The sequence below is a fragment of the Bos indicus genome, chromosome 6 (genome assembly GCF_029378745.1).
Source record: "Bos indicus isolate NIAB-ARS_2022 breed Sahiwal x Tharparkar chromosome 6, NIAB-ARS_B.indTharparkar_mat_pri_1.0, whole genome shotgun sequence".
Classification (NCBI taxonomy): Eukaryota; Metazoa; Chordata; class Mammalia; order Artiodactyla; family Bovidae; genus Bos; species Bos indicus.
Window position 1 is genome coordinate 2,138,669 of NC_091765.1, and position 27,397 is coordinate 2,166,065.

Here is a 27,397-nt window from a genome sequence, read left to right on the forward strand (position 1 = left end):
GAATGGACTGGATGGCTCTCCTTGCAGTCCAAGGGACTCTCAAGAGTTTTCTCCAACACCACAGTCCAAAAACATCAATTCTTCGGCCCTCAGCTTTCTTCACAGTTTAATTCTCACATCCATACATGACCACTGGAAAAACCATAGCCTTGACTAGACGGACCTTTGTTGGCAAAGTAATGTCTCTGCTTTTCAGTATGCTATCTAGGTTGGTCATAACTTTTTGAGCAAAACAGCAGTAACAATTACCCTTAAGTAATGCAGCCATAGCCTTTTTTCAGTAACAAACTAAATTCTGATCCTGTGGGCAAACTCAAAGCTGGAGCCTGTAAAAGAGCAGGTTAAAAGCCTTAGAAGTCTTTTAAGTCTCTGAGGACCAAATCAGCTTGTTGGTTTGAGCTTACTGAGGCTCAGTTTTAAGTTTTTATAAAGGCTGAGCAAGTTCCCCATAACCTGGAATCCAAATGCAGCAATAGCCTGTAATGACCAAGAATTCTCTCAGTTGTCTTAAAGTCATATTTGGCTCATTTATGAATTTCAGACAGTAAAGTATAAGGATTAGACACTTATTATTCATATATCTTGAACAAGTCTCCATTTATCATTTGACTTTTTTACACCCAAAATAGGAGTGTTGTATGGACTGTTACAGGGAATTAATAGCCCCTGCTCCTTTAAATTCTCAATAATGGGTTTTAACTCTTCCTTAACACCTCGGGCTTTAATGGATACTGCTTTTGATGTGAAAATAGGTGAGGGTCTTTGAGCTTGATAAAGACAGGAACAGCATTTTGTGCTCAACCCACTATTTTTTGATCAGCCCACACTTTAGGATTTACATTTTGTTTAATTAATGAGAGAAAAAGAGCAGGCTCCATATTCATGAAAATAGAGTCCTGGACCTTGCTCAGTATATCCCTCCCCAGAAGGGGTGAGGGAGAGTCTGGCACAATAAGAAACTCTTGAGAAAACAGCATAGAGTCCCAGTTGCAGCTTAAAGGATGACTGACATAATAATGTTTGGCTCATCCAGACAATCCCATTATGGTAGTAGATCAGGAGGAAAGCAGGCCAGGGGCTTCAGTGAGCACAGCGAAAGTTGCCCCAGTGTCCAAAAGAAATCGACTGATTGACGCCCCACAGTTACTAATATCCGGGTTTCCTCAGGTGTAATTAGAAAGGGAGCTTGTGTCAGGACCCCCAGTCACCTTCAGTCCTGATTGTCTTGAGAGTCTGACCTCAGGGGCCTACACCTTGGAGGGCAGTCTCTTCTCCAGTGGGGTCCTTTGCAGACTGGACATGGAGCCAGGGGTGGCTTAGATGCCTGCGGGCAATCCCCCTTGAGATGCCCCTCCTTTCCACAGTAATAACAAGTCCATCCCTTTTCACCTGGGTTCCTCTAGACATTTTTCTCAGGCTGTTTCAGAGCAGATCTAACAGACATTATTGGGGATTCAGTCTTTTGCCTGGTTCTTTTTAGCCTCTTATTTTGCTTCTTATATTCTCTACCATAATATACCATCTGAGCCAGCGGTAACACTTTTTCTAAAGACTGGTTTGGTCCAAACACCTGTTTTTGTAATTTATGGCAGATATCTGGAGCTGCTTGAGTGAGAAATCTATCTTTTAAGAGTATTCCTCCTTCTGCACTTTCAAGATCAAAATCAGTAAACTTGTGGAGAGCCTCCCATAGTCTATCTAGGAATTTACCAGGAGTTTCCTTATCTCCCTGTTCTATATCAACCAACTTAGCATAGTCTAAAGCCTTAGTGTGTGCTTGCTTAAGTTCTTCAAGAATACATCCAGCAAAGCGGCTCTGTTATTGGAACCACTTGGTTCCCAGTAGGAAGGAGGGCTATTTTGTGTTCCCTCTTTCCCCTTGTCTCACGTTCAGGTCATTCATCTCCAAAAGTAGTAGCTTCCCCCAAAACATGAGTTTTTGACCAAGTAAGGTCATAAGGTAAAGTTAGTCCTGTAAAGTCTTCTATGTACTTTTTGGATCCTCTAAATAGTCTCGACTGCAACTGGGACTGTGTGAAATTCTACCGAGACTAAGGCAACCCCTCCTAGAAGGGGGCCCTGAATCTCAGCCTGTTCAGTTGGGATGCCAAAAAAGAGGTAAAGTTAGAGAACAGCAGGGAGCGGGAGCTTTCACACCCATATCTGTACCCTTAGGACATAAGTCTGGCATGTCTCACAGAGAGATAAATAACAATTCAAAAGGCACTTCTATCCATTTCCTTTATTTTCTACAGACCCAGTCTAGTTGTAAAACAGTAATAATTGAGATCCTTCAACAGATCAGCATTCCCCATCTTCCAAAGGATACTGTTGCCATTCTGTATCACAGAAGAAGTTCAGGAATGTCTTTTTAAACTCTAGGGATCAAATTTGTTCCCGATTTTTTTTTTTAAATATATATTAAAAGAATGGCTTTGGAACTGCGAGCTCCCATCTGTAAGAGAAAAAAATGGCATCCACAGCTGTGGCTTTTTTCCACCTGAAGTGTCCCTCCCTACTCTAGGTGGGGATGTAGACAGACTCTCCACCAAAGTTTTCCTTCCCTGGTCAGACTTAGTCTGTCCCTTACCAATGGAGGCGCCATACTCATTCATCCCTCCCGGTTCTACCACTGAGGTGGGGTGGAGATGCACCGGGGACAGACCTGATGGCACCTCACATTGATTTAGTTCCTTACCACCAACACCTTTGTTTGATTTACCCTTTTCCTCTGATACCACTCAGGGTGGAGCAGAGTAGCTTTTTGGAATGCCTCCCAAGCTAGTACTACCAGGGGGAGCGTCCATCTTTCATGTGCCCGTGCACATTCCTGAGTACAGTCCTGACTGCTGTAGAAGCGGTGAGTCATAAGAGGATGAACAACGACCAAGATGTCCCTTCTGAGTGTCACCACACCAGTATATGTGATAGCAAAAGAGGTGTGGATGGTTGGCCAGAGAAGAAAGTGATTTTTTCCTCAAGAAACTAGGGCCAATCGTTCAAGTTCATTTCCACAGCTTTGCAAAAGAAATATCTAAGGAGTTGAGACAGAAGCCATTAGAAAGCCTTCTCTGGCCTGCTAAGAGCTAGCACTACCAAAGGAAGAAGCCCATTGTACTTCCAATCTGACCAGATCCCGCAATTCCTGATCTGTGTCTTCAAAAACCTCATGGTCACCAGCAGTGCTCCTACCCACATACATCAGAGGCACAGCTGTGACAAAGACTCACTTTCAGGTCACTGGCGCCTGAGGCAGGCAGTCAAGAGAGTGACTTCTAGCCTGAGAGACATTCCTGGAACTAGAGTTCTGTGTCACTCCCAAACGTGATCCTATAACTTTCTAGAACGGTTTGCCTAGTCTAGCAAGACTAAGTGCTACATACAGGGAGTCTAAGTAAAAGCACACAGTAACAGCATGGATCACAAGACCCTTGAAAGTCTATGATCCAACTGATTAGGTTAGTAGTTCTAATTCCCTAGGCAATTACAAAATGGTCAAAGAGACCTGGAAAAAGTGACCAGGACCGAAGGGAAAGTTCGGCCCACACACTTTGCCCGTCTCTGGCTGCTCCCCTCGCAGGGACACTGGGTGTCTCTTGGCATTGGCAGGTCGGTATAAAGCCCTGACAAGGCGCCCCTTTTGAGGCTGCCTTCAGTCATTTCAAGGCACTGCAAAACCACAAAGCAGGGCTCATCACATGCTTTGCACAGGATGTGTCATTCATTCACACAAGCACACCGTGGAGTTAGTAAAGTAAAGCAGAAAACATGAATACTGAGAAAGCAGAGAGGCTAGAGTTCTGAGTGATCTTACCTTGTCCTGAGGATCCCGGATGAGCCCCCAAGATGATAGTTTACAATGAACGATGTCAGATTCATGATCTCAGAAGAAGATTTAGCTTTGGGACCAGGGACCAGGTTTGGTCATTCAAGAGCTCTTGTGTAGCAGAGTTTTATTAAAGGGACAGAGAAAAGTTCTGACACAGACATTAGAAGGGGGACAGAGAATGCCCTCCTAGCTAGTCTTCAGATCAGATCAGATCAGTTGCTCAGTCGTGTCTGACTCTTTGCGACCCCATGAATCACAGCACGCCAGGCCTCCCTGTCCACCACCAACTCCCGGAATTCACCCAGACTCACGTCCATCGAGTCAGCGATGCCATCCAGCCATCTCATCCTCTGTTTTCCCCTTCTCCTCCTGCCCCCAATCCCTCCCAGCATCAGAGTCTTTGCCAATGAGTCAACTCTTCGCATGAGGTGGCCAAAGTACTGGAGTTTCAGCTTCAGCATCATTCATTCCAAAGAAATCCCAGGGCTGATCTCCTTCAGAATGGACTGGTTGGATCTCCTTGCAGTCCAAGGGACTCTCAAGAGTCTTCTCCAACACCACAGTTCAAAAGCATCAATTCTTTGGTGCTCAGCCTTCTTCACAGTCAACTCTCACATCCATACATGACCACAGGAAAAATCATGGCCTTGACTAGACGAACGTTTGTTGGCAAAGTAATGTCTCTGCTTTTGAATATGCTATCTAGGTTGTTCATAACTTTCCTTCCAAGGAGTAAGCGTCTTTTAATTTCATGGCTGCAGTCACCATCTGTAGTGATTTTGGAGCCCAGAAAAATAAAGTCTGACACTGTTTCCACGTTTCCCCATCTATTTCCCATGAAGTGGTGGGACTGGATGCCATGATCTTCGTTTTCTGAATGTTGAGCTTTAAGCCAACTTTTTCACTCTCCACTTTCACTTTCATCAAGAGGCTTTTGAGTTCCTCTTCACTTTCTGCCATAAGGGTGGTGTCATCTGCATATCTGAGGTTATTGATATTTCTCCTGGCAATCTTGATTCCAGTTTGTGTTTCTTCCAGTCCAGTGTTTCTCATGATGTACTCTGCATATAAGTTAAATAAACAGAGTGACAATATACAGCCTTGACATACTCCTTTTCCTATTTGGAACCAGTCTGTTGTTCCATGTCCAGTTCTAACTATTGCTTCCTGACCTGCATACAAATTTATCAAGAGGCAGATCAGGCGGTCTGGTATTCCCATCTCTTGAAGAATTTTCCACAGTTTATTGTGATCCACACAGTCAAAGGCTTTGGCATAGTCAATAAAGCAGAAATAGATGTTTTTCTGGAACTCTCTTGCTTTTTCTATGATCCAGCGGATGTTGGCAATTTGATCTCTGGTTCCTCTGCCTTTTCTAAAACCAGCTTGAACATTAGGAAGTTCACGGTTCACATATTGCTGAAGCCTGGCTTGGAGAATTTTGAGCATTATTTTACTAGCATGTTAGATGAGTGCAATTGTGCTGTAGTTTGAGCATTCTTTGGCATTGCCTTTCTTTGGGATTGGAATGAAAACTGACCTTTTCCAGTCCTGTGGCCACTGCTGAGTTTTCCAAATTTGCTGGCATATTGAGTGCAGCACTTTCACAGCATCATCTTTCTAGCTAGTCTTATCAAGGCCTTATATACTTTTTCAGACCCACTCCCACATCATACATTTTAAATTAACAAGATTAGGATGAACAATAGAAAGATCTTACCAGACCCACTTCCATAATATGCATTTTAAGATGACAGGATTACTCAGAAGGTTCTTGTTGAGAAACACATCCTCGAGCAAGATACATTGTTATATTGAATAAGACAAAGTAATGTAGTAAAGAACGTTTGTCCTTTTCTCCTTGAGAGCCCCAGACCCCTTTCTCCTTATCAAGAGCTCCGGACCCCTTTCTCCTTCTCAGGAATGCTGGACTTCTTATCAACCTACCTAGGAATTGACTCTCTCAGGACCATGCATGAAAGATCAATCAGTTGAGTCACTCAGTCATGTCTGACTCTTTGTGATCCCATGGACTGCAGCACACCAGGCTTCCCTGTCCATCACCAACTCCTGGAGCTTGCTCAAATCCATGTCCATTGAGTCAGTGATGCCATCCAACCATCTCATCTGTCATCCCTTTCTTCTCCTGCCTTCAATCTTTCCCAGCATCATGGTCTTTTCCAATGAGTCAGTTCTTCACTTTCTGCCATAAGAGTGGTGTCATCTGCATATCTGAGGTTATTTATATTTCTCCCAGCAATCTTAATTCCAGTTTGTGTTTCATCCAGCCCAGCATTTCTCATGAGGTACTCTGCATATAAGTTAAATAAGCAGAGTGACAATAATACAGCCTTGACGTACTCTTTTCCCAATTTGGAACCAGTCTGTTGTTCTGTGTCCAGTTCTAATGGTTGTTTCTTGACCTGCATACAGATTTCTCAGGAGACAGGTCAGGTGGTCTGGTATTCACATCTCTTGAAGAATTTTCCACAGTTAATTGTGATCCACACAGTCAAAGGCTTTGGCATAATCAATAAAGCAGAAGCAGATGTTTTTCTGGAATTCTCTTGCCTATGATCCAACGGCTGTTGGCAATTTGATCTCTAGTTCCTCTGCCTTTTCTAAATTCAGCTTGAACACCTGGAAGTTCAGAGTTCACATACTGTTGAAGCCTGGCTTTGAGAATTTTGAGCATTACTTTGCTAGCATGTGAGATGAGTGCAATTGTGCACTAGTTTGAACATTCTTTGCCATTGCCCTTTGGGATTGGAATGGAAACTGATCTTTTCCAGGTCAGTGACCCCAAGGAACAGTGACCCCACAAGAAACTGAAGAGTGTCCAGGAGTCTCTGGAGGGGGTGTGGGTTCCCTGTAGCCTGCTGCAGGGTCGGGGGCACTGAGTATAGCAGTGCATGCACAGGACCTTTGGAAGGAGATCACCATTACCTTCATTACCTCCACCATAGTTTGGTCTCAGATCAAACAATGGGGAGAGAACACAGCTCCACCCATCAACAGACAATTGGATTAAAGATTTACTGAGAATGGCCCTGCCCATCAGAAGGAGACCCAGTTTCCCCCTCAGTCAATCTCTCCCATCAGGAAGCTTCCATAAGCCTCTTATCCTTCTCCATTAGAGGGCAAACAGAATGAAATCCACAATCGCAGAATCACCTGAAGGCCAGGTGAAACACCAACTGCAAATATTTCATTTCTAATAGTAAAAGATAAACTGAAGCTTATTTGAAGTTTTAAGAATTCATTTGAACAAAATTTCATTTGAATTGGGCAGCACCACACAGGAAGTGGTTAGGAGACGCCACCCACAGGAGCTGCAGAAGTGAGTGCAGAAGCCGAGCAAGAAGAGTAGGGACTGCCTCATGGTTAAAGCCAAGCTTGCTGATTGGGATTAGTCATCCTTAAGTTTCTATTTTCCAACTTTGAGGCATTTAGAGGCTTAGATTCTGGTTAGTTTACTTGGGCACCGGAGCACTGAACCACCTCAGCCAAAGGGCCTCCTTTGATTAATGTAGCAGTGACCAAGTTCCATGCTGATGGTGATGTGCCTGAAGAATCTCTTTAAAAACCACTGGCCCCTGGATGAAGAAGAAGGTCCTACTATATAGCACCGAGAACCATATTCAATAGCCTATGATAAACCATAATAGAAAAGAATATTTTTAAAAGAATATATATATGTGTGCATAACTGAATCACTTTGCTATATAACAGATATTAACATTGTAAATCAACTATACTTCAATTTTTAAAAAACAACTAAAAATTAAAAAAAAAAAAAAGAACCACTGTCCTAGACCAAGGGGGCTTCCTGGGGTCAGTCTTTTAGCCCCAGACTTCCTCCGAGTTGCAGACTGTCAGGCACAATGTGTCACACTGGGTGTGCTGTTGGTGGTGGTGGTGCTTGGTTGCTAAGTTGGGTCTGACTCTTTTGCGACCCCATGGACTGTAGTCTGCCAGGCACCTCTGTCCAAGGGATTTGCCAGACAAGAATACTGAAGTTGATTGCCATTTCCTTTCCAAGGGATCTTCCTGACCAGGGATTGAACTCGCATCTCCTGCATTGGCAGGCAGATTGTTTACCTACCACTGAGCCAGGAGGGAGGCCAACTGGGCGTGTAGATAATGTAACAAACTAAACCTGCTGTTCCAAATATTATTTTCATTCGGGTGTGGTAAAACTTCACCATAACAGGATAAGCAAGGTCGGAAATTTTTAAAGAGCTAAAATGTGCCTTTGCACTTAGTCTGGGTTGCTGAAATAACCGAGAAGAGCCTGCCAGCAGCTGGTGGGGACTCTGGAATCTCTGGGGACCCTGGAAAATCACCTTGGAACCAGGAACTTGGGGGGCCCACGCCCTCTGGTGGTGGCTTTTGCTTTATCATGACATAGACGCTGAAATTCTGGCTCCTATTGCCCTTAGGAAACTTGAAAAAAGCACAGGGCTGTGTCAAGGAAGAAAAAAAAAAAAAAAAATGGACTTAGTAAAGTAGCCCCCATCTCGTGTATGTAGATATCATACAAATAAGCTGCCCTTATTTTTCACTGGTGCAAAATTTTTAAAAACATTCTTATTAGGCAGTGTGTGTGTGTGTGTGTGTGTGTGTGTGTGTGTTTAATTTATATGTTAGGACAGAATGAAAATACAAGTAATTTAAATTGAAAACGCTCGGTTTCATGTCGCTAAAACAAACGGAAAATTTTACAGAAACCGTGTCTGCATCAATTTAGACTCCAATTTGGAAATCTTTTCAGAATAATCTAATTGTGTATTTCTACGTTGAATAAAGGAGTTCTGTTCAATTCTTTCTGTCGTTGAAGGCTCTGGATAAGGGACCAAAGGCTAAGGACAGTAAAACAGGTGCCAGAGACCCAGGGATCCTATAAAGGGAAGGGAGGTCTGAGGCGCTAAGACTGCGCAGCTGGTTTTGCAGGTGAAGTAAAGTGCATGGACCCAGGAGAGCAGGGACTTGCCGGGAAAGAGCCCTGGGCACTTGAGAGAATATGCGGGCTCCCCTCCCGTCTGTTTCTGGTCACTTCCACCAGCTCCCCTGAGACCCCCTGGAGAGACGTGTCTCCTTAAAACTGAGCACCCAGAGGAGGCCTCTTAATCTTCTAGGGTGGGGCGGGGACGTGGGTCCCACACTGGACATGTGATCTGTGGGCATAAACACACAAATCTTATTAAATTGGGAGGGGGAGCTCTGATGCTATGTGCATTTGTGCATATTAGCCCTCTGCTGTCAAATCTTTTGTGAACTGGTATTGAATTTCAGCTTCTTAAATAATAAATTAGTATTTGCCCTTTCCTGACAAGTTTGTTAACATAAGATTTCTGTCCTTGCCTTCTTGATCCACTTCTCACTGTGGCGGCTTGCAAAACGTATTCAGTCCAAATATATATACTTGAAAATTCAAAGATGTGGATGGATGAACATTTCATGAAATGGATTAAATTTCTGTTGATGCCTTGAGCTGGGTACCGCATGCAGTGACGTGACCGTCAGGAAGAGGGCGCCGTGGTATCGCGTTTAGTCGTGTGCTGTCTGGAGAATTCCTGAGTGGTCGCTGTGAGGATTTACAAAGGAAAATATAATAGCAACGTTTGATGGTCCTTTTACACTCCACCTCTCCTTAAAACGCTGCTGAGATTAGGAAGTGACAGCTTCAGAGCTACTATTGTCTAGAACTAAAAGGAGTTTGGTTTATACCTGTCAGCCCTCTGATGTTTTTCTATTGAGGCTGATTAGTTTTGAAGAATGCTTTTCAACCACTTCATCAAAACGCTCCTTAGATTAAAAAAAGACCCACTTTTTAAGCGTTTTTTTTCCCCCCACTCAAAGCCAACTTTACAACGGAAGGTTGATTTGTTATGAATATTTTGTTACTGAAGGTATTGGAATACTTGAAACATTTAAGGAAATTTGAACATATAAAGCTGCCCTTGTGCACCATCCCGCACTTCTTATCTTTTTATATTAAATACTGAGGTAATCCAAGAAATAGTTATTAAATCACGAAATGCTGTTCCCAAATGAATAACGTTCTAGTCCATAATCACACAATATTTAGATTAATATCACAATAAATCAATAAAATAACACAATGAAATTTCAAAAACAATCTTTCACACCTGTGATGTGAAGTTATGATAAAAAGACCTGAAATCTTCTCATTTCAATGCTGATTAATTAAAAATAGATTCTATAGATAGATTGAAGCATTTAGATTTCCCCTAGTTTCATTACTAAGATTTCTCCATTACTTACTTAGAATAATAAAGAAAATATAGTTTGATGAGGAGTCCAAGATTAGGTTAACTGGCTCTAACAGACCCTGAATGGGAAACGCTGTGATGACTAACTGGCCAGTAAGAGAGGAATGGGCTTCCCAGCTGGCTGAGTGGTAAAGAATCTGCCTGAGATGCAGAAGACTTTGGTTCAGTCCCTGGCTTGGGAAGATTCCCCTAGAGAAGGAAATGGCAACTCACTCCAGTATTCTTGCCTGGAAAATCCCATGGACAGAGGAGCCTGGCGGGCTACAGTCCATGTGGTCACAAACATATGGTCATATGACATTGATGTTCAGAGACCGGAAGGGAAGTCAGGAGGTTTCATTTGCTTCTGTCAGGAATTGCACTTGACAGTGAGGAGCAGGATCCTGAGAAGTAGTGGCTCAGACAGGACTTTATTTCCCTCACATATGCGTGGCAGCCAGAGGTGAGCTGTGGCTGATGGGCTGAGGTCTCTCTAATTCTCAAGAGTTTTTCTCAAGGTTGCAAAATGACTATTAGGACTTCTATCATTAATTGGGAATTCCAGGCAGCAAAGAAAAGAAAATGTAGGAGAAAGGGGCAATTCCTGTGTCAGGAGGGCAAAAACTCAGCATCCCAGTAGATAGCCATTCACCTCTCACTCATAGGAAACAGTCCATGTCACCTCTGCCAGGAAGGTGGGAAAGAAGCTTTACCTACCTAGCATGGTGCCAGCCCTCGCGGGCTTAGTCTGTTCGTAAAGGAAAAGGAGAGGATCGTGTCTCCCCACCCCTCTCTGCCTCTGAGGGGGATGAGTCACCTGGGCCTGGAGAGACTGAGGCTCACTCGTGTCTCAGAGCTGGTGGCAGATTCAGGGCTTTATGGGGCTTTATGACATGCAAGGTGGGCCGGGCAAGGAGTGTGACTGTGAAGGTCTAAGGATTCTGCTTTAGGAAGAGCATAATAAATAAAAAATGTAAGGATTCATAGCAGCACTATTTGCAATAGCCAAGATATGAAAACAACCTAAATGCCCATCAACAGATGAATAAAGATGTGACATAAATATATATATACATATATATATATGGAAATATTCTGTATACATGGAATACTGCTCAGCCATAAAAAGAATGTAATAATGCCATTTGCAGTAACATAAATGGAACTAGAGTTATCATACTAAGTGAAGTCAGAGAAAGATAAATACCATATGATATCACTTATATGTAGTATCTAAAAAATGATACAAATGAACCTATTTACAAAACAGAAATAGACTCATAGACATAGAAATTAATTTTATAGTTACCAAAGAGGAAAGAGGAGGCGAGAATAAATTAGGAGTTTTGGCGTAATATATACACACTACTATATATACAATAAATAATCAACAAGGACTTACTGTATAGCACAGGGAACTATACTCAATATTTTATAATAACCTATAATAGGAAGAATCTGAAAAAGAATATATATTAAATATAATATATATAATATTATGCATATATATATATCTGAATTAGTTTGCTTATATCTAACACAACAATGTAAATCAACTATACTTCAATTTTTTAAAAAACAATGCAAACAATCATGAGTTGCTAAAAAATAAATAAAATAAAATAAAAAATCATGGTCTAATAAGATCATAATGATTTGATTTTCCTATAGAAATATGTGAAGAAAAGTAAAGATCAAATCCTAACATGGTAATGAAGTGATACTGTAACTGTCAAGGCATTAAAATGTTGTTTGATAGTAAAAATGTCATCTGATGGCCTGTTACTTCAAAATAAATCATGGACATGTTCCTTCATATACGCCTTGACTTCCTTCCTGCTATAAAAGTGGCAGCCCTCCCCCTCTCACTGACTAAGAAACGGCCCTCGACTTTCTGAGGGGTGCGCCTCAGGGACAGCAACTGTGACAATGGTGGCAGCAGAAAAGCAAGACTGTGCTGAAAGGGGCTGCAGCTGATTTTCTTCCATTGCTTGGAGGATAAAATTTGTCTTCTAGGAGGAGAGTTGTGACAGATGTTGACTCTCTCATAGATAAAATTCAGCCATTCAAATACTTGGTAAATTTACACACTTAAGAATGCAACATTCACATGCATTAATATATGATATTTGCTTTTCTCTTTCTAACTTACTTCCCTTTGTATAACAGACTCTAGGTCCACGTTAGGTCCAAATGACCCAAATGACTCTAGGTCCAAATGACCCAATTTAGTTCCCTGTTATGGCTGAGTAATATTTCATTGTATAGATGTACCACATCTTTTTTATCCATTAATTTGTCTGTGGACATTTAGCTTGCTTCCATATCCTGGACATTGTAAACAGTGCTACAGTGAATATTGGGGTATATGTGGAATCTAGAAGAAAGGAACAGATAAGCCCACATGCAGGGCAGGAATGGAGACCCAGACGCACAGACTGGAGCTGTGGGCATGGTGGCAGGGTGGGATGGATTGGGAGATTGGAACTAGCACATATACGCTACCGTGTGTCAAACAGCTAGTGGGGAGCTGCTATGCACCACAGGGAGCTCAAGTCAGGGCTCCATGATGACCCACAGGGGTGGGATGAGACGCGGAAGGGGGAGAGAGGTCCCAGAGGAAGGCGATCAATGTATACATACAACTGATGCACTTCCTTGTGCAGCAGAAACTAACAACATTGTAAAGCAACTATACTCCAATTTAAAAAAGAGAGTGCAACACTGTGTCAGGGTATGTACTATCTAAGGGGAGACTATGTATGACTGCTTATAACCTAGGGCCACAGAAAAGTAATATAGGAACTTGAGCTGAAATGTTTTTGAAAATTGTATAATTTTAAAATTGTCCCCTTCCTGTTACAGAAAAGGAAACTACAAGGAACTACTTATTTGGAGAATAGGAAAATATTTTTGTTTTTGTTTTACTATGTACTTTTTAAGTTATAACTCCACAGTTTATGATTGTAGATCTTTTCAAACATGAAGATTTGTTTGAATATTTTAGTGTCATCTAAAATGGCAACTATGTAATGGTTTCTCTCCATTCATGACCTAGGCCTGGGATACAAATGGGGAGCAAAATTTCCTGGTTGGAGATTCAATTGTGTGTAATTGGTTTGTGATTGCAGTGGGAGAAATTGCAGATGACCACAAGCGAAAGGAGGAAAATCTTCTGCTCTGTCACTTTCCACGTCATTGCCATCACCTGCGTGGTCTGGTCCTTGTATGTGCTGATAGATCGGACGGCAGAGGAGATCAAGCAGGGTAATGATAACGGTAAGAGTCTGTCTCCTTTCTCTTTCTGGCTTGAATCCTGGGACATCACCCAAGTGTGTACAGTGGAGCTGTTTCCCAGAGCACCTGTGCATAGCAGCACCTGTACCGGCAGCTGAGTCTCCTCCAGCTCCCTAACTGATGAATACTCTGACCGTAAAGCACTGACCAAAGTAAGATTTATCAAGTCCACCTTATCAGGGGAGAAATCCATAGATGCCACACACCACTTTAAGCTATTCAGGAGCTGATAAAGATCAGATTCTGCCCTGTGTGAAAAGACAAACAACTGTAAAAATAGAATGTTTTTCCTTTTATTTAATTCAATCTATTCATGGCTTCTTGTAACACACGAATAAGAGGGCAGTTAGTAGAGACTGTGTTACAGCCCATTAATTAGCACCCTATAATCTTATAGAGTGGGTTAACACTACAGTTTGACATTTTTACCACACTAAGTTTGATAGTGAAGGATGATATCAAGTCTGAAGAAAGATGTTTTAAAATCATTGCAGCATAGTCTAACATTTTAAATGGTTAGGTCGTTCAAAACAGGAGCAGAAATAACTTGCTTATCTTCACCTGTGAAGGGACCCAGTTCTGTTTCTCAACAGGCTCTGCTGGCTTTAGCCGGTAGCCTAAATCATAGCTGGTAAAAGACAGGGATGCTCCCCAGCCTCCTCCAGGGGGAGATATGTATATCATATGTAAAACCAGGGGTGAATTTGGAAGGAGATGGTGTTCAGATGATAGCGCTGTAAGTTTGCGCCTCCTTCAAAAAAAGAAGTGACAGAGAAAAAGATGAGAGGCAGTAGGAGTAGGAAGGAAGGAGGAAAAGAATCTTTAAAAGGAGAGGTTTCTTTCTTCTGTGTTTCTCTGTCTGGGCCAAAGGGGAAAAGGAGTCCCCTTCTTGTGCTCCTGGTGCTGCTTCTCATCAGAACAGGGCTGAGATCGAAAGGACCAGGACCCCAGAGCCCCCAGGAGGTGGGGTGTGTAGCCAGAGTGTGTGTGCTGCAGGGAATTGGCAGGGCAGGGGGCGGGCAGGGACATGCTGGGTCAGAGGACAAATGGGGGTGGTATTTTGTACATCAGTGTTAACTCATGTGTATACAATTTATATTAAACTACGTTGTTTAGAGCTGTATTGTTTCAGATATGATGGACTTTCAAATATCTATCATATCTCTACTAAGTCAGAGTAGACATTTTTTTGTGTGTGCTGTCACTTCAGTTGTGACTGACTCTTTGTGACCCCATGGACCATAACCCACCAGGCTCCTCTGCTCATGGGACTTTCCAGGCAAGAATATTGGAGTGGGTTGCCATTTCCTCCTCCAGGAGATCTTCCCAAACCAGACATGGAAGTCTTTTATGCTTCCTGCATTGGAAGGCAGCTTCTTTACCACTAGGGCCACCTGGGAAGCTTGAGACATTTCTTTGAACTTTTAATTTTATATTGGGAATATATAGATGATTAACAATGTTGTGATAGTTTCAGGTGGACAGAAAAGATACTCAGCCATACATATACATGTATCCATTCTCCCCCCAATTCCCCTCCCACCCAGGGTGCCAGGAAACACTGAACAGAGTTCCCTGTGATATACAATGAGTCCTTGTTGGTTATCCATTTTAAATATAGCAGTGTGTATGTGACTTTCCCAAACTCCCTAACTATCCTTTCTCCCCATCGCTCCCCTCAGAGAAAATTTATTTAAGCCCATGTCCTCCATGGTTGCCGGCACTGGCCGTGCTGCAGACCTTGCCGTTGTGTGTGTGTGCTAGAACAGAGGCGTGCTCCGTCCCTGCACCACCTCGCCTTCCCCAGCCCCCGGCCTCAGGGACGGAGGGCTTCCTCGTGGGCCAGAGCAGACCTGCAGCTGGACAGAAGCTTGCCTGAAGTCTGACTCAGGGTCCACTGTCGCAGCCTGTGGGGCTCCCCCTGGGGTCCCCCAGCCACAAGGAAGGGGAAGGAGATGAACAGGATGACTCTCATGTCATCCACATGCAGATTGCTCAGAAATTCTCTCAACTCATTTATTCAATCCCACTTCTGACACATGTGAGCGGATAGTGTTTGTTTATTTCCCGTGACCCATGTCTCCTGTTTTTGTCCCTCTTGAGTCCTCCTGGGTGTCCTTTTGTCCCCAGATGTTGTTTCTACGCTGGTAATGCCCTTCCCCTAATCTCCAACCAGACATCTGCCTGCCTCCCGACTTATCCATTTAAAGGTCTCCCAGGCACCCAGACTAGTGTGTCCAAACTCCTAACCCTTCCACCACTTCCCACTCTGACCACTATGGCAAAGACACTGCTGCTGCTGCTGCTAAGTCGCTTCAGTCGTGTCCGACTCTGTGCGACCCCATGGACTGCAGCCCACAAGGCTCCTCCACCCATGGGATTTTCCAGGCAAGAGTACTGGAGTGGGGTGCCATTGCCTTCTCCAAAAGACACTGCTAACCCTCACTAACAAAATGCAACCCAGCTTTCATTGCCGTCTCCTCCCCTTCACTTCCAGTTTACATCAATCACCAAATCCTATTTATTTAGTCTGCCCCACAAGCCTCTGAAATCTGTTCGTTTCTCTCCCTCCTCACTGCTACCACCGATGTAGTAGCATCTCTTTTACTTGAAGACTGCAACTGCTCCTTGCAAGACTTTCTCTAGTTTGCCCACCTTCAATACATGTCCAGAAACATAATCACAGCAAGTTCAAAACATAAATCTGACCACATTCTGTCCCTGTTTATCCATGATTCTCAAAACACACCCTGGATTCTGGGAAGGAGCTATGCTGACCCCATGGCCTGGATGAAGCCAGCCTTGCTGAACACTGGTTCACCCCCAGACCCTGCTCTGCTCCTCTGTCTTGGGGACACATTTCCTCCCAGCTTTTCGTGTCCACCCTGCACACCAATTCTCATGCTCATGTGTCATCACACACTTCCTTGTCCCTTAAGTTGACCTTAAATTTCACTCCCTCCCAGAAACCCAGATCAGCTCCCTGAGATAGAATAACTGCTACTACCTCAGCAACTCTCAAAATGTGGTCCCCAAGCCCACAGCATGAACGTCACCTGAGTGCCTATTAGAAAGGCAGACTCCTGCCTCTCCCCACCCTGGGCCTGTGACTCAGAGATTCTGAGGGTGGAGCCCAGCAAGGTGTGTGCTCTCTGAGCATGGGGAACACGTGCTCCTGCGCATCCTGTACCACCCCAGCCTGGCTGCCCATCGAATCACCTGTGCACCATCTGCACCACCACAAAGCGTCGAGCTCTATTCCCAGAGGTTTACACATAATTAGCCCTTACATGATCCTCTTGTGCAGTCAGGCTGAGAAACTCTGCCCCCAGGAGACTTCCCACACTCTGTTGTGATTGCGCTTTTAATAGTCTGAGTTTTGACCGGGTCAGGCCATGTCTGTCTTGCTCACCAGCACAGCCCAGGTGCTGAGCGCTGTATCTGGAGACCAGCAAGGGAGCCAGTCAATGTAGGAGGGTGAATTCTTTGTATACAAGCTTTTCTACTTTTTTTCTTTTCTTTAGACTTTTTCTGTAAAATATTTTTTTCCTTTTCTCAGTTCTGGGTAGATGCAGGATTTCATACCACAGTCTCCAGTGGACTATCACCCAGGGTTATCAGCCATTATTTCCCAACAGAAAATGCTGCATGGTAATCAAAGATCAGCTTTCCAACACCTGTATCTATCAATATTTATACACATGGTATATAAGGTCAGTTGTCTACCATATACTTGTAAACATTATTTTCAGTTTCTTAAAAGCAAGTGAAAATGAGATAGCTTTTATCTTTGGTGTTCAGATTTTTTGAATTAGGAAGCAAGATCTTTATCATGAACCAGACTCCGTAGTTATTCCTACAGAGTCACTAGCTAGAGGGACAGTAATTTCAAGTGGGACTGAGGTGACTTTTGTAAAAGTTTTTTTTTTTTTTTTTTTTGTAAAAGGCTCTCTGTATTTGTGTTCAAATTGTATGTAACGCCTGACTTCCTAAAGTGCACATTATCAGGTGGTATAGACATCTTTGTGAGTTGTTATTAATCTTCCTTTGGCTTTGGAACTGTGAGAACTGATCCTGAACTGGCTTTTAAAGTTTTGGGGGAAAAAACTGCATAATTTAAAAGTCAAAATACTTAAAATCCATCTTGAAAACCTTCAAAAACCTTTGAAGAAGAACAAATTGCCTTTCTTTAACCAGAATGGAAGTTGAATATAAAACAACAACATCTTCTGAGCTGTAATAACAAGACTGTCAGGAAAAAGTCTTTTGTATGTTGAGTGACTGTCCTTTTAGCTTAAATATGCATCATGCTCCAGATTCCTCTCTTTCTATTTCCTGTGATGAAAAAGGCAAAAACAAAAATACATGGTACTTGAAACTTTAATATCCTAAATTATCCATGTTGTCAACTCTAATTTGGGGAACAATTACTCCCCCTGCCTTATCTTTACATATTCTAGAAGAATGCTTCAGGGTACTACTATCTGTGTGCTGAAAACAAATCACAAAAATAAGGCCAAGAAAATGAAGCAATTCACGTTATCTATGAAAGAGACTGTAGGTGGAGAGTTAAGGCTGCTCCAGGACCATTTAAATGCATAGAAATGAGGGAGTAGTGTAGCAAATTGATTTTGTTTACATCTGACTCCCTCACAAGCCTCCAAGAACATCCAGGGTTGGACTGCACCTCCCTGCTGGCTGTTAACATCTGCTTTGAGAGCATCTTAAAAATCACTTCCCTGCCATCCGTATAATATTTTCCTTTTCGGCACTGTTGTTTAAACATACCTTTTTAACAGAACTATACATGCTGTTTTGTTAATGACCTCAAAGTGGTAAACGCCTACTTGGGCTAATGATTGGAAGGCCCGCCGCAGTCTACTTCTGACTTGGTCATGGACTAGCTATCATGAATAAAATAATCACTCTAAAGCTTACTTTTTCTCATTTGTTGACTAAGTTGGACTGACTATCCTCCAATGTTTCTTTCTAGGATTTGTTTCTCAAAAACATAATGAGCTTGACCTTGGTCATTGATAATTGATAAATTATCAGATAAATTGAAACAAAGTGTTTATACAAATACTGCACATGTATCATCCATGTTTATTCACAGTCAATATTACCATTAAAACTAGTTAAGGAGAAGACTGTAAATATGTGAAGTGGGCTATTTCCCTGTGCAAAATCCCTTCATTCTTGAAGGAAACACCCTTTGTGAAGCCATTAACCATAATAAAGGAAATCTTAGTAAGATCTGATTTGTAAAGAAATTGAATATGAGTATGGGTTATTTGGAATCTGGTTGTTTCTTAGCCAGGAAAAGGGGGGCTTCTGAGAGTGAAAATAAGGAAATGGTGACTGTAAAGGAGATGAAAGAGACAGCCGGTGGCAGTGATCCTGTTGGTGGAAAAACTCTAGTCTTAGGTTCCTGAGGGTAAATGCCCTCCAACCCAACCTGTCTTCTGATCCTGCCTCATTGGAAGATGCAGTGAAGAAGATCTGGGCAATTTTTTTATGCAAAAAAAAATTACAGATTTTACTCTTCCATCATGTTTACTCCTTCGTTCAATCTCTGTAAATACAGTTACTTTTACCTGGACTTCCTAGTTCCCCTCTCTGGCTTGCTAGAAAAATCTCACCTTAGATACAGAACATATGATGAGCTGAATGGTCAATGTACTTTTCTTTGTCTGAAGTGCTTTTACTCGCTCTTCAAATACCAGTTTCTTTACAAAACTGTGTACTGATTTCTATGGTTCTGGTAGCACTGCACTTTCAGGCAGAATGCAACGTTTTGGTTCATCTAAGTCTAATTTGTGAAGTCTTCAATGCCATATCACAGGACAAATCTAAAGTCTTTCCTGGAAAACCGACTGGCATGTCTATTGTTTTGGGATGGCGTGGATGTTGTTGCAGCCTTCAAGTATCATGTCACACATATGCAATTATCAAAATGGTGAAAGAAGTTATTTTGACAAGTGTGTATTTTATGACTTGAGAGTTTATTGCCCATTCTTGTAAGATTGACATGATGATATGGAAAGCAAATGAACTGATTGAAGGTATCTGAAGGGCAAGATTCCCATTTCCTTAGAAAATGATGGTTCACAGAATATCTGCTCCTCCAATTCTTGCTCAAGAATTTCCAGGCATCATCTCCTATCAATACTTAAGAGGTCAAGATGGGCAGAGAGTTGATTCCTAAGTCTCCAGGAACTCCTGAAGAAAGATCTCAAGCACAAAGGCGGAAGTAGAGATAAATCATAAATCCTTGAACTTCAGAGTAAAGAAGAGATGGTTGAATTGTTTGAAGCTGGATTTTCCAGATTCCTCTTCTGGACTGGCAAGTAGGGTCAACTTTGTGCTCTTGACAATTTTGAGTACATGCTCCAGCTTCAAAGAATTCTTTGGGTTACACAAGGGGTCCACTCTGAGCTTCCCTTCTTCACCTCCACCCTTCCTTACTGTGTACATTCTTTCCTCTTCACAGAAAACAGCATAGAACTGACTAGCCCAACACAACTGAATGGGAAGACAGTGTGCTGCCTCTCAACAAAAAGAAGCAAATGCATCTCACCAATGAAAACAACATCAAAAAATCCATTTAGCCCCATTTTGGCATCTTCTCTTAAGATATCCTTGTCATGAGTTTTTAAAGATAAAATCCTATAATTGCTCAATAATATCAATAGTTTTTAAAGGAAACAAAAATCCTGCCCACTTAGTAAAAGGCAAAGAGAAAAATCAGCTGTCTCTGAAAGAAGGTGGCCATCTGGACAATGGGTTTGCACTCAAATGGCTTTGGCTCTGGGGTGGGGGATACTCTGTACTCTAAAGTTTGTCTAGAGAAATTATGGGAGCTTTGACTCCCCAGGAAAGTAAAAAGGAAGAATGACCTGAGTAGAGGAAATAGATTCAGAGATACCTTGTGAAGGAAAAGTACCGGGGTCAGGGTCTCCAAGGTCTGGCAGCTGGTTACTCCTGACCCTGACTCTCAGGCACGTCATGGACTCTGGCCACTGGGTCTGGGAGGAGAGGTGGGGCAAGAATGGAGTCTTCTTCAGCCTGTCCATCAATAGTGCCGCTTCACTTGCAAGGGAAGAAAGGCTGTCACTTTTGGTTATATTGGAAAGATTGAGGCACAGCTGTCAAAGTCAGAACTTTGATCATTAGAATGTTCATTCATCCTTGAAATGTCTACTGAGCAAGGCAGTGTGAAAAACACAGACCAAGAAGACGCAGATCTTGCATGTGTCAAGATAATGGCATCACAGAGAATAACTCACGTCAGTGACTCAGGCCACACGTGTAAGAAATAACGTGAAAGAGTGAGCACATCTATTTCCGGGTGGAAATGATTTCCCATTCAGGTTTGTGGGATAGGTAGACACACAGAAATGGAGAAGCAAAATCCTGAGAAAAGAAATATCATGGGCAGAGGCTCAGAGGGGAAAATATCCAAGCAGTTTTAACTTTCAGTGTGAATAGAAATCAGAGGGAAAGTGAGATGTCATGCATGGGGATTTCCCTAAAAATGAGACAAAGCACATTTAATCTACAGCTTGCCTGTGGTTAACATTTTTCTAAACGAGGAGACTACTGCTCAATGGAACAGCTGAGAGCAAAAATCCTTCTAAATTTAAAGAACTCCAAGATGTTTAATTTGTATACTGAATCTTCCCTGCAAATTTCCAAATAAAGAAGTGTAAGTGATCATCTTCTGCAACAGGGCTTCTCAGCCTCAGCAGCACTGACATTTGGGACTAGGTAAACTACTTGCTGTGCTACACATTGCAGGCTGTTGACAGAGCAGCATTACAGACCTCGACTTACTAAGTCAGCAGCACCTGTGAGAGAGTCGTTTCCTAGGCAGGTTGATAAGGACTCTAGGGGTCCCCAAGGAGAGAGCGGTCTGGAATTCTCAACGAGGAAGAAAGGACAAACTTTTTTTCTTTCTCCACATTCCTTAGGATTATATAACAATAATGTATCCTGCCTAAGGACAGTCTTTGGATTCAACCTTCTGTTATCTTAAAATGTTAATTATGGGAGTAGACCTGGTCTTTACAAGGACGTATCTTGCCTGAGGACATTGTTATCTTAAAATGTAAATTATGGGAGTAGGTCTGATGAGGTCTTTACAACCTCCAGATATTCTTTGGATTATATAACTTCATTGTTAACACTAGCAAGCGGGTACTCTTTCTGCCCCCTTCTGATGCCTATGTCAGAAGCTTTCTCTATCTCCTTTATACTTTAATAAAACTTTATTACACAAAAGCTCTGAGCGATCAAGCCTCGTCTCTGGCCCCAGATTGAATTCTTCTCCTCCGGGGGCCAAGAATCCCGGTGTATTCGCATGATTCAACAACCTTTCACCTGCTCAAGTGTTACCAGGTGGAACAATCCTCTCTAGACACTGCCCAGTGGCCCAGGGAACACAATTACACCCTCCCCTGCCCAGCCGGGAGATGCTGGTGCCCAGATTCACTGACTCAAGTCTGTTCTCCTGGCACAGACATGAGTGAAGAACAAGGCAAACCCGTCAGTGTGAGGCAAACAAGGCACAGTGTCCGTTTTGAAAGTATATGTAATTATTATATGCAGGATGCTTCCTGTAACTCTACTCACTGTTACAGGTAAATGAAGTCTGATCCCCTAGACTGTGGTTTCCAACCACCCTTCTATTTGACAGCCTCTCACACGACTGAAGGCAGATATATCCTCCACACCATTCTAATGTTGGCAAGATGTGGTCTCCTGACCATCATTTATTACACACTTATAATCATGCATGGCCTAAATACTGTTACAGCAAACTCTTTGTGAAAGAAAGTTCATTTCTAGTTATGATGATGGAAATTAAGATAAAACATTGATGCCTAAGAAAGAGATGGTTCTCAGTTACAAAATATAAGATGTATAAAACAAATGACTGAAACCCTAAATCTTATGCATGTCTGTACCCAGGAATTTCTTCTTTCTGGTGAGATGTAGCAGCTTCTGTGTCTCTCGCTTTTTTTTTTTTTTTTTAATTTTAAAGGTAATGCAGGTGGGGGCGGGGGCCTGTAGGTACAATCCCACACACAGCTTCTGTTACCTTAAGAGCATTAAGTCTGATTCTTTCACTCAGTATGTACACTATCCTTCCTTAAAGATTTCACTGTAAACAATAAGTGCTGAAGTCAAGTATCAAAATCCAGTGTAGTATCTGATGATCACAGTAGGTTCTTGATGGTAAGAGGAATGAGACATTAGTGGTAGGTGAGAGAAGTCATGTGCAATTTTAGCAATACTTTGAGAATACTTAAAGCAATTAAGTAGTTTTTGTTATTATTACTAGTTGTTAACAATATATTTCTGATTTATGTTAACAAGTGGGCATAATCCTTTAAGGGCTTCCCGGTGGCTCAGTGGTTAAGAATCCACCTGCAATGTAGGAGACATGGGTTCGATCCCTGGGTTGGGAAGATCCCCTGGAGAAGGAAATGGCTGCCAACTCTAGTACTGCCTGGGAAATCCCATGCATAGGAGAGCCTGGTGGACTATATAGTCCATGGGGTCACAAAAAGATTCGGACACAACTTAGCAACTAAACAACAGCATGGTCCTTTGAAGGAACCATAGGGGGAAAAATAATCAAATCTATCAATAATGACTCAGTGATAACATTCTCTTTTCTTTGAAAGGTGTCCTCGAATGGCCATTTTGGACAAAGCTGGTTGTGGTGGCCATCGGCTTCACAGGAGGTCTGGTCTTCATGTATGTACAGTGCAAGGTCTACGTGCAGCTGTGGCGCAGGCTGAAGGCCTACAACCGCGTGATCTTCGTGCAGAACTGCCCGGACACAGCCAAGAGGGCGGAGAAGAACCGCTCTTGCACCGTGAGCATGGACACCAAGGACGCTGGGGCGGTGCCCGCGTTGCAGACAGGGCCCACCGCACGGCAACCCGCGGAGGCCGGCCCCACCGAGCTCATACCCGTGTGACGGGGCCAGCGGAGGCCTGCCACCCAGAGTCCAGCCTGTCACTACAGACGACAGAAGCGATCCTGAGTAGTCACCCTCTATCTTCTCTCCGCTTTCTGACCCATTTGTTCTTACTTTGCTCAAAAGGAAAGAAGAAAACACCAAATGACCAGGATCCCATGAAACAGTCTCAAGTGTAAAGAGGAAATGTGGAAGTTAGCTGGAAAATGATTTCTGGGACAATTAACCACTGGCGCAAGGGATGCTTTTAGGCAATGCGGAAAGCCTGAGTGGACAGACCCATGAGTCTTCACAGTAGCAGGGCAAGTTCCAGAATAAGGACTTGAGTTGAACGTGCGTTTCTTCTAGGGCCTCATGATGCTAACTCTCTCATCTGGAAATGACAAACGTATCTGGGTTTAAGCTTGAAATTGTCTGCATTATCCCTAAGGCACATCAGACACAAACTTGGAAGATGCATATTTTGATATTCATACTTTGACGGCTAACAGGTTTTTATGGCTGTAGTGGAGTACAGTTTGTTTTGACAGGTGTATGTTTTTAAAATAGATGCAAGACACATTTGAAGATATTAATACTTGAAATTATGTTTAAATCATGAAGAGTAGATTTTCAAAATATTTTGGGATTTAATTAGCTCTGTTAAATACCCAGAAGCGTTGTATACTCCACTTGGACCCTCTGAAACAGCACTGTCCAACAGAAATGTAATGTGAGCCACAAAGGCTGGCTACATACGTAAATTTAAAATCTTCTAGTAGCACCATTATAAAAAGCAAAAATACATAGGTGAATTTCGATAATGTTTTATTTAGCATTATATACCCGTTATCACTTCAATGTCATCATTATAAAAAATTGTTTAGTTATTTACATCTCCTTTTATGAACCAAGGCTTCCAAATCCAGTATGCATTTCATCCTTACAGGGAATCTCAATTCAAATCCACTGTATTGGACAGAGCAGCCCTAAAATTAGAGACAAAGCCTGTTTTAAAAGTTGAATCTTTCAAAACAGCACCTCATTCTTTTATTCAAAGTATCACAAATGTTACTTTACAAAGCACTAATCAAACGAAGTATCTTACTAAGGGTTAGATAAAGTTATTATTTTTTAAAGGGTAAAAAAACTATAAAGCAATCTACCCATGACAAAGTTTTGAAATTAACTTATTTGCTACTATGAAGCACTTATAATAGGGGAAATAAAAATTTAAGTCAAATGTACTTTCTTAAATCCACATAAGGTGTCAACTTGACAGATGAGTAGTTATGACCAAGCATTTAACCTGTATTTTAAAGAGCTGACAGTATTTCCCTTGCTCAACTGGGAAACAAAAACATTCAACATTCTGTGATAAGTAATAAATTGAGTTGTTTAGGTTTGACAGATGAGTTGATTATTATATTCTTTGCATATTCATGTAAACCTGAAGCGTGAATACTGCAGTGAGCTAGATTAATGATTATAAATATAGTGGTCTGTCAAAGAGAGATGTCTTACATGAAACAAGGTGATTTATCTTTGCTAGCTGTTGTTATTATTGTGAAAAGGCAACCATGATGGCATAGAACCAAAGCATGGGTTTCGCATTGCACAAATCTGGGTATCACATTGATGTACTTTGTAACTGTCAGTGTGCTTCTTCCTCACAGGTTACCGTAGGAAAAAGGAAAGAGAAATAACCTTTTACTGACGAGAAGGATGATATTATATTAGTAGTGGCTGACACTGAGTCCAAATAGTACCAGTTCTTAGAAATACAGCAAAGGTCAACAGCGTCAACTTTGTGTGTGCATGTGGTGTGTGTGTGTTCCTGTATATACAAGAGAAAAACGTCAAAGTGTCAGTCGGGCAGCAAACAAGAGGTTTTTTAAAGCTCATTTTTCTTAAAACTTGTTGAATGAAGGCACAGGAAAAAAACAGAAAACTTGAGGCAACTAAACTGGCAACTAAACTAAAACTTCTGCACAAATAAAAACATAGTGGTGTAATTAAAAATATATGAAGCTTAAACTGGACTTTGTATTAACTTGTTAATTTCCATCTTCAAGGTTTAAGACATATACATTCATGGATAATGAAGCTTTGGGTGACTTAACCATGGCACTTCACCCAAGGGACTAAACGTGATTCATTTCTTCTGCTAACTTTCCTAAACAGTTTACTAATCCATGTCTACTGAGGTTTAGCAACGGCAACAGTTTCACAAGTTCCTGAGGGAACAAAGTCATCACCAGCAAACAAAGAACTGTTGAGCTCTCTGTCCTCTGCTCTGTAAGGGAAAGGATTATTTACACCAAAAATATCATTTAAATTCTGTCCAAACTTTAGAAAGATAGGTAAGTGTATGGCTCATAGCACAGTGGAAGATGATTGGCTCACATGAGGCCTGGTTTATTTAGGGGCACACTGAACACTAGAATGAAAAATAAAGATAAGCATTACTGTATTAATGGTAAAAGAGGACACGGCGTTTTAAAACCACATGTACATTCTCAAAATTAACTTGAATAGGCTTTGACTTTCTTGAAATGACAAAATATAGAGCTCTCTAACAGGATAAAAGTCAGCATTATTCTGCTATTCTTTTATAAACCCTGAACTCTCGAATTTAAATTCTTAAAGAGTTTTCTCATAATGGCTGCTGAAGGTTCAAACAACTGAAATAACTGTGTATTTAAAACCTAGTGTTGACTGTGTTCTTTCATACTGTGTGGCGATGGTCTCTGACCTTTCAGTGACTGGGTGTGGCTTTGTGAAAATACTTCTGTGGACTGGATATACCCTTCAAAAAGAAAAACTGCTCTCTGGAATGCTCTTCAGTTTTTTGAAGCATGTTTACCTGCTTATGTAAGAAATAAAATGGAATTGAAACAAAGGACTTAAATTGAAGAATAAATTGGTAGTTCTACTAAAACCTTGGCTTTTTATAATCATGACTGTGGTACTACCATTGCCATTTATACTGTTAATTTTTTTTTAAAGATCTGTCACTTTTATTGTATAAGCTCAAGGATTAAGTTGTAAAGAAATGCAATCCATATTTTTTTTTTTAAAAAGTGAAGCCCAAAAGGAAATTAAGCTTAAGTACAAATGAAACAAAAATGTTCCCATCAATTTGGGATATAAAACAATGGAGAAACTGAAGGAAGACAGGTGTACACAGTAAAGGAGTCTTCTAAATGCTGCAGGATTATATCTCATCCTGAGCTGCTGTTCATGGGATTACAGTCCCAGAGAGACAGCTGCATAGTTAATCTGTTTTGCAAAAGGTCCCTGAACCATCTATATATTTTGACTGGAAAACTAGACTATTAGAGCAATGGCATCACTAACATATTCTAATTGTCATGGAGGTGAGGTGGGGCAGTGTTTCATTTGCCTGACACAGTTCACCTTTCCTTTCATGCCAATTAATATTTTGGAACAAAGTAGAGCTCTTCAAACTTAACATTGTCATTATTGTAGTTGTCATATCATTGTGCAGGACTTACATTTTAATTAAGAAAGACGGAAACCAATTTCCTTTCATGTCAGCCCAAAGGTGCTATTTTACATATCAATACAGTTGAGAGGAAGTACTGTTCTTTTGGGCTGCAGTGTTTCCTCCACATCTGAAGAAAGCCCATTTGAAACTGCATTAAAACAAATGAAAAACATTAACTGTGTGCAATTTTGGGGACTGAGCATTTGTACTTTTTTTGGTTTTTCCTAATTCTCTTGCATTAACAATTTACTGTTTTGTGAAATATGCGTACTAAGACAAATTAAGGAAAACAAATAATTCCCTGTGAAAAAAGACTTTGTATATTAAATAAGTGACCCAAACTTTTGTTGTGATTTATTTTTTGCCTAACTTACCTGAATTTCTTCAGATCTGTATCTGTAACATTCAAACAGCCTTGAGTTCTTAAGATTCTGCAATGGTCTGGGTTTTTAAGCAGCGTCTGAACATAATTTTAAGGCCAACACAGGTTAACATATGGCATTTTAGAAAGGATT

The 27,397-nt window shown here is 41.6% G+C and overlaps 1 protein-coding gene across 5 annotated transcripts in view; it reads left to right on the forward strand.

Moving 5' to 3' along the window:
* Nucleotides 1-27,223, forward strand: part of MARCHF1 (membrane associated ring-CH-type finger 1) — a 610,217-nt gene extending 582,994 nt beyond the window's left edge. For 4 of the 5 annotated variants that reach the window (XM_070790996.1, XM_070790994.1, XM_019962183.2 and 1 more), the window contains 2 exons: nt 13,236-13,383; nt 23,094-27,223. In XM_070790996.1, the coding sequence (XP_070647097.1) occupies nt 13,236-13,383; nt 23,094-23,392 (447 nt within the window). In that variant the 3' untranslated portion in view covers nt 23,393-27,223. Of the gene's footprint in view, nt 1-13,235; nt 13,384-19,894; nt 23,069-23,093 lie in introns of those variants that run through there. The other variant, XM_070790993.1, reaches the window with a different exon arrangement.
* The last annotated feature ends 174 nt before the right edge of the window (nt 27,224-27,397 follow it).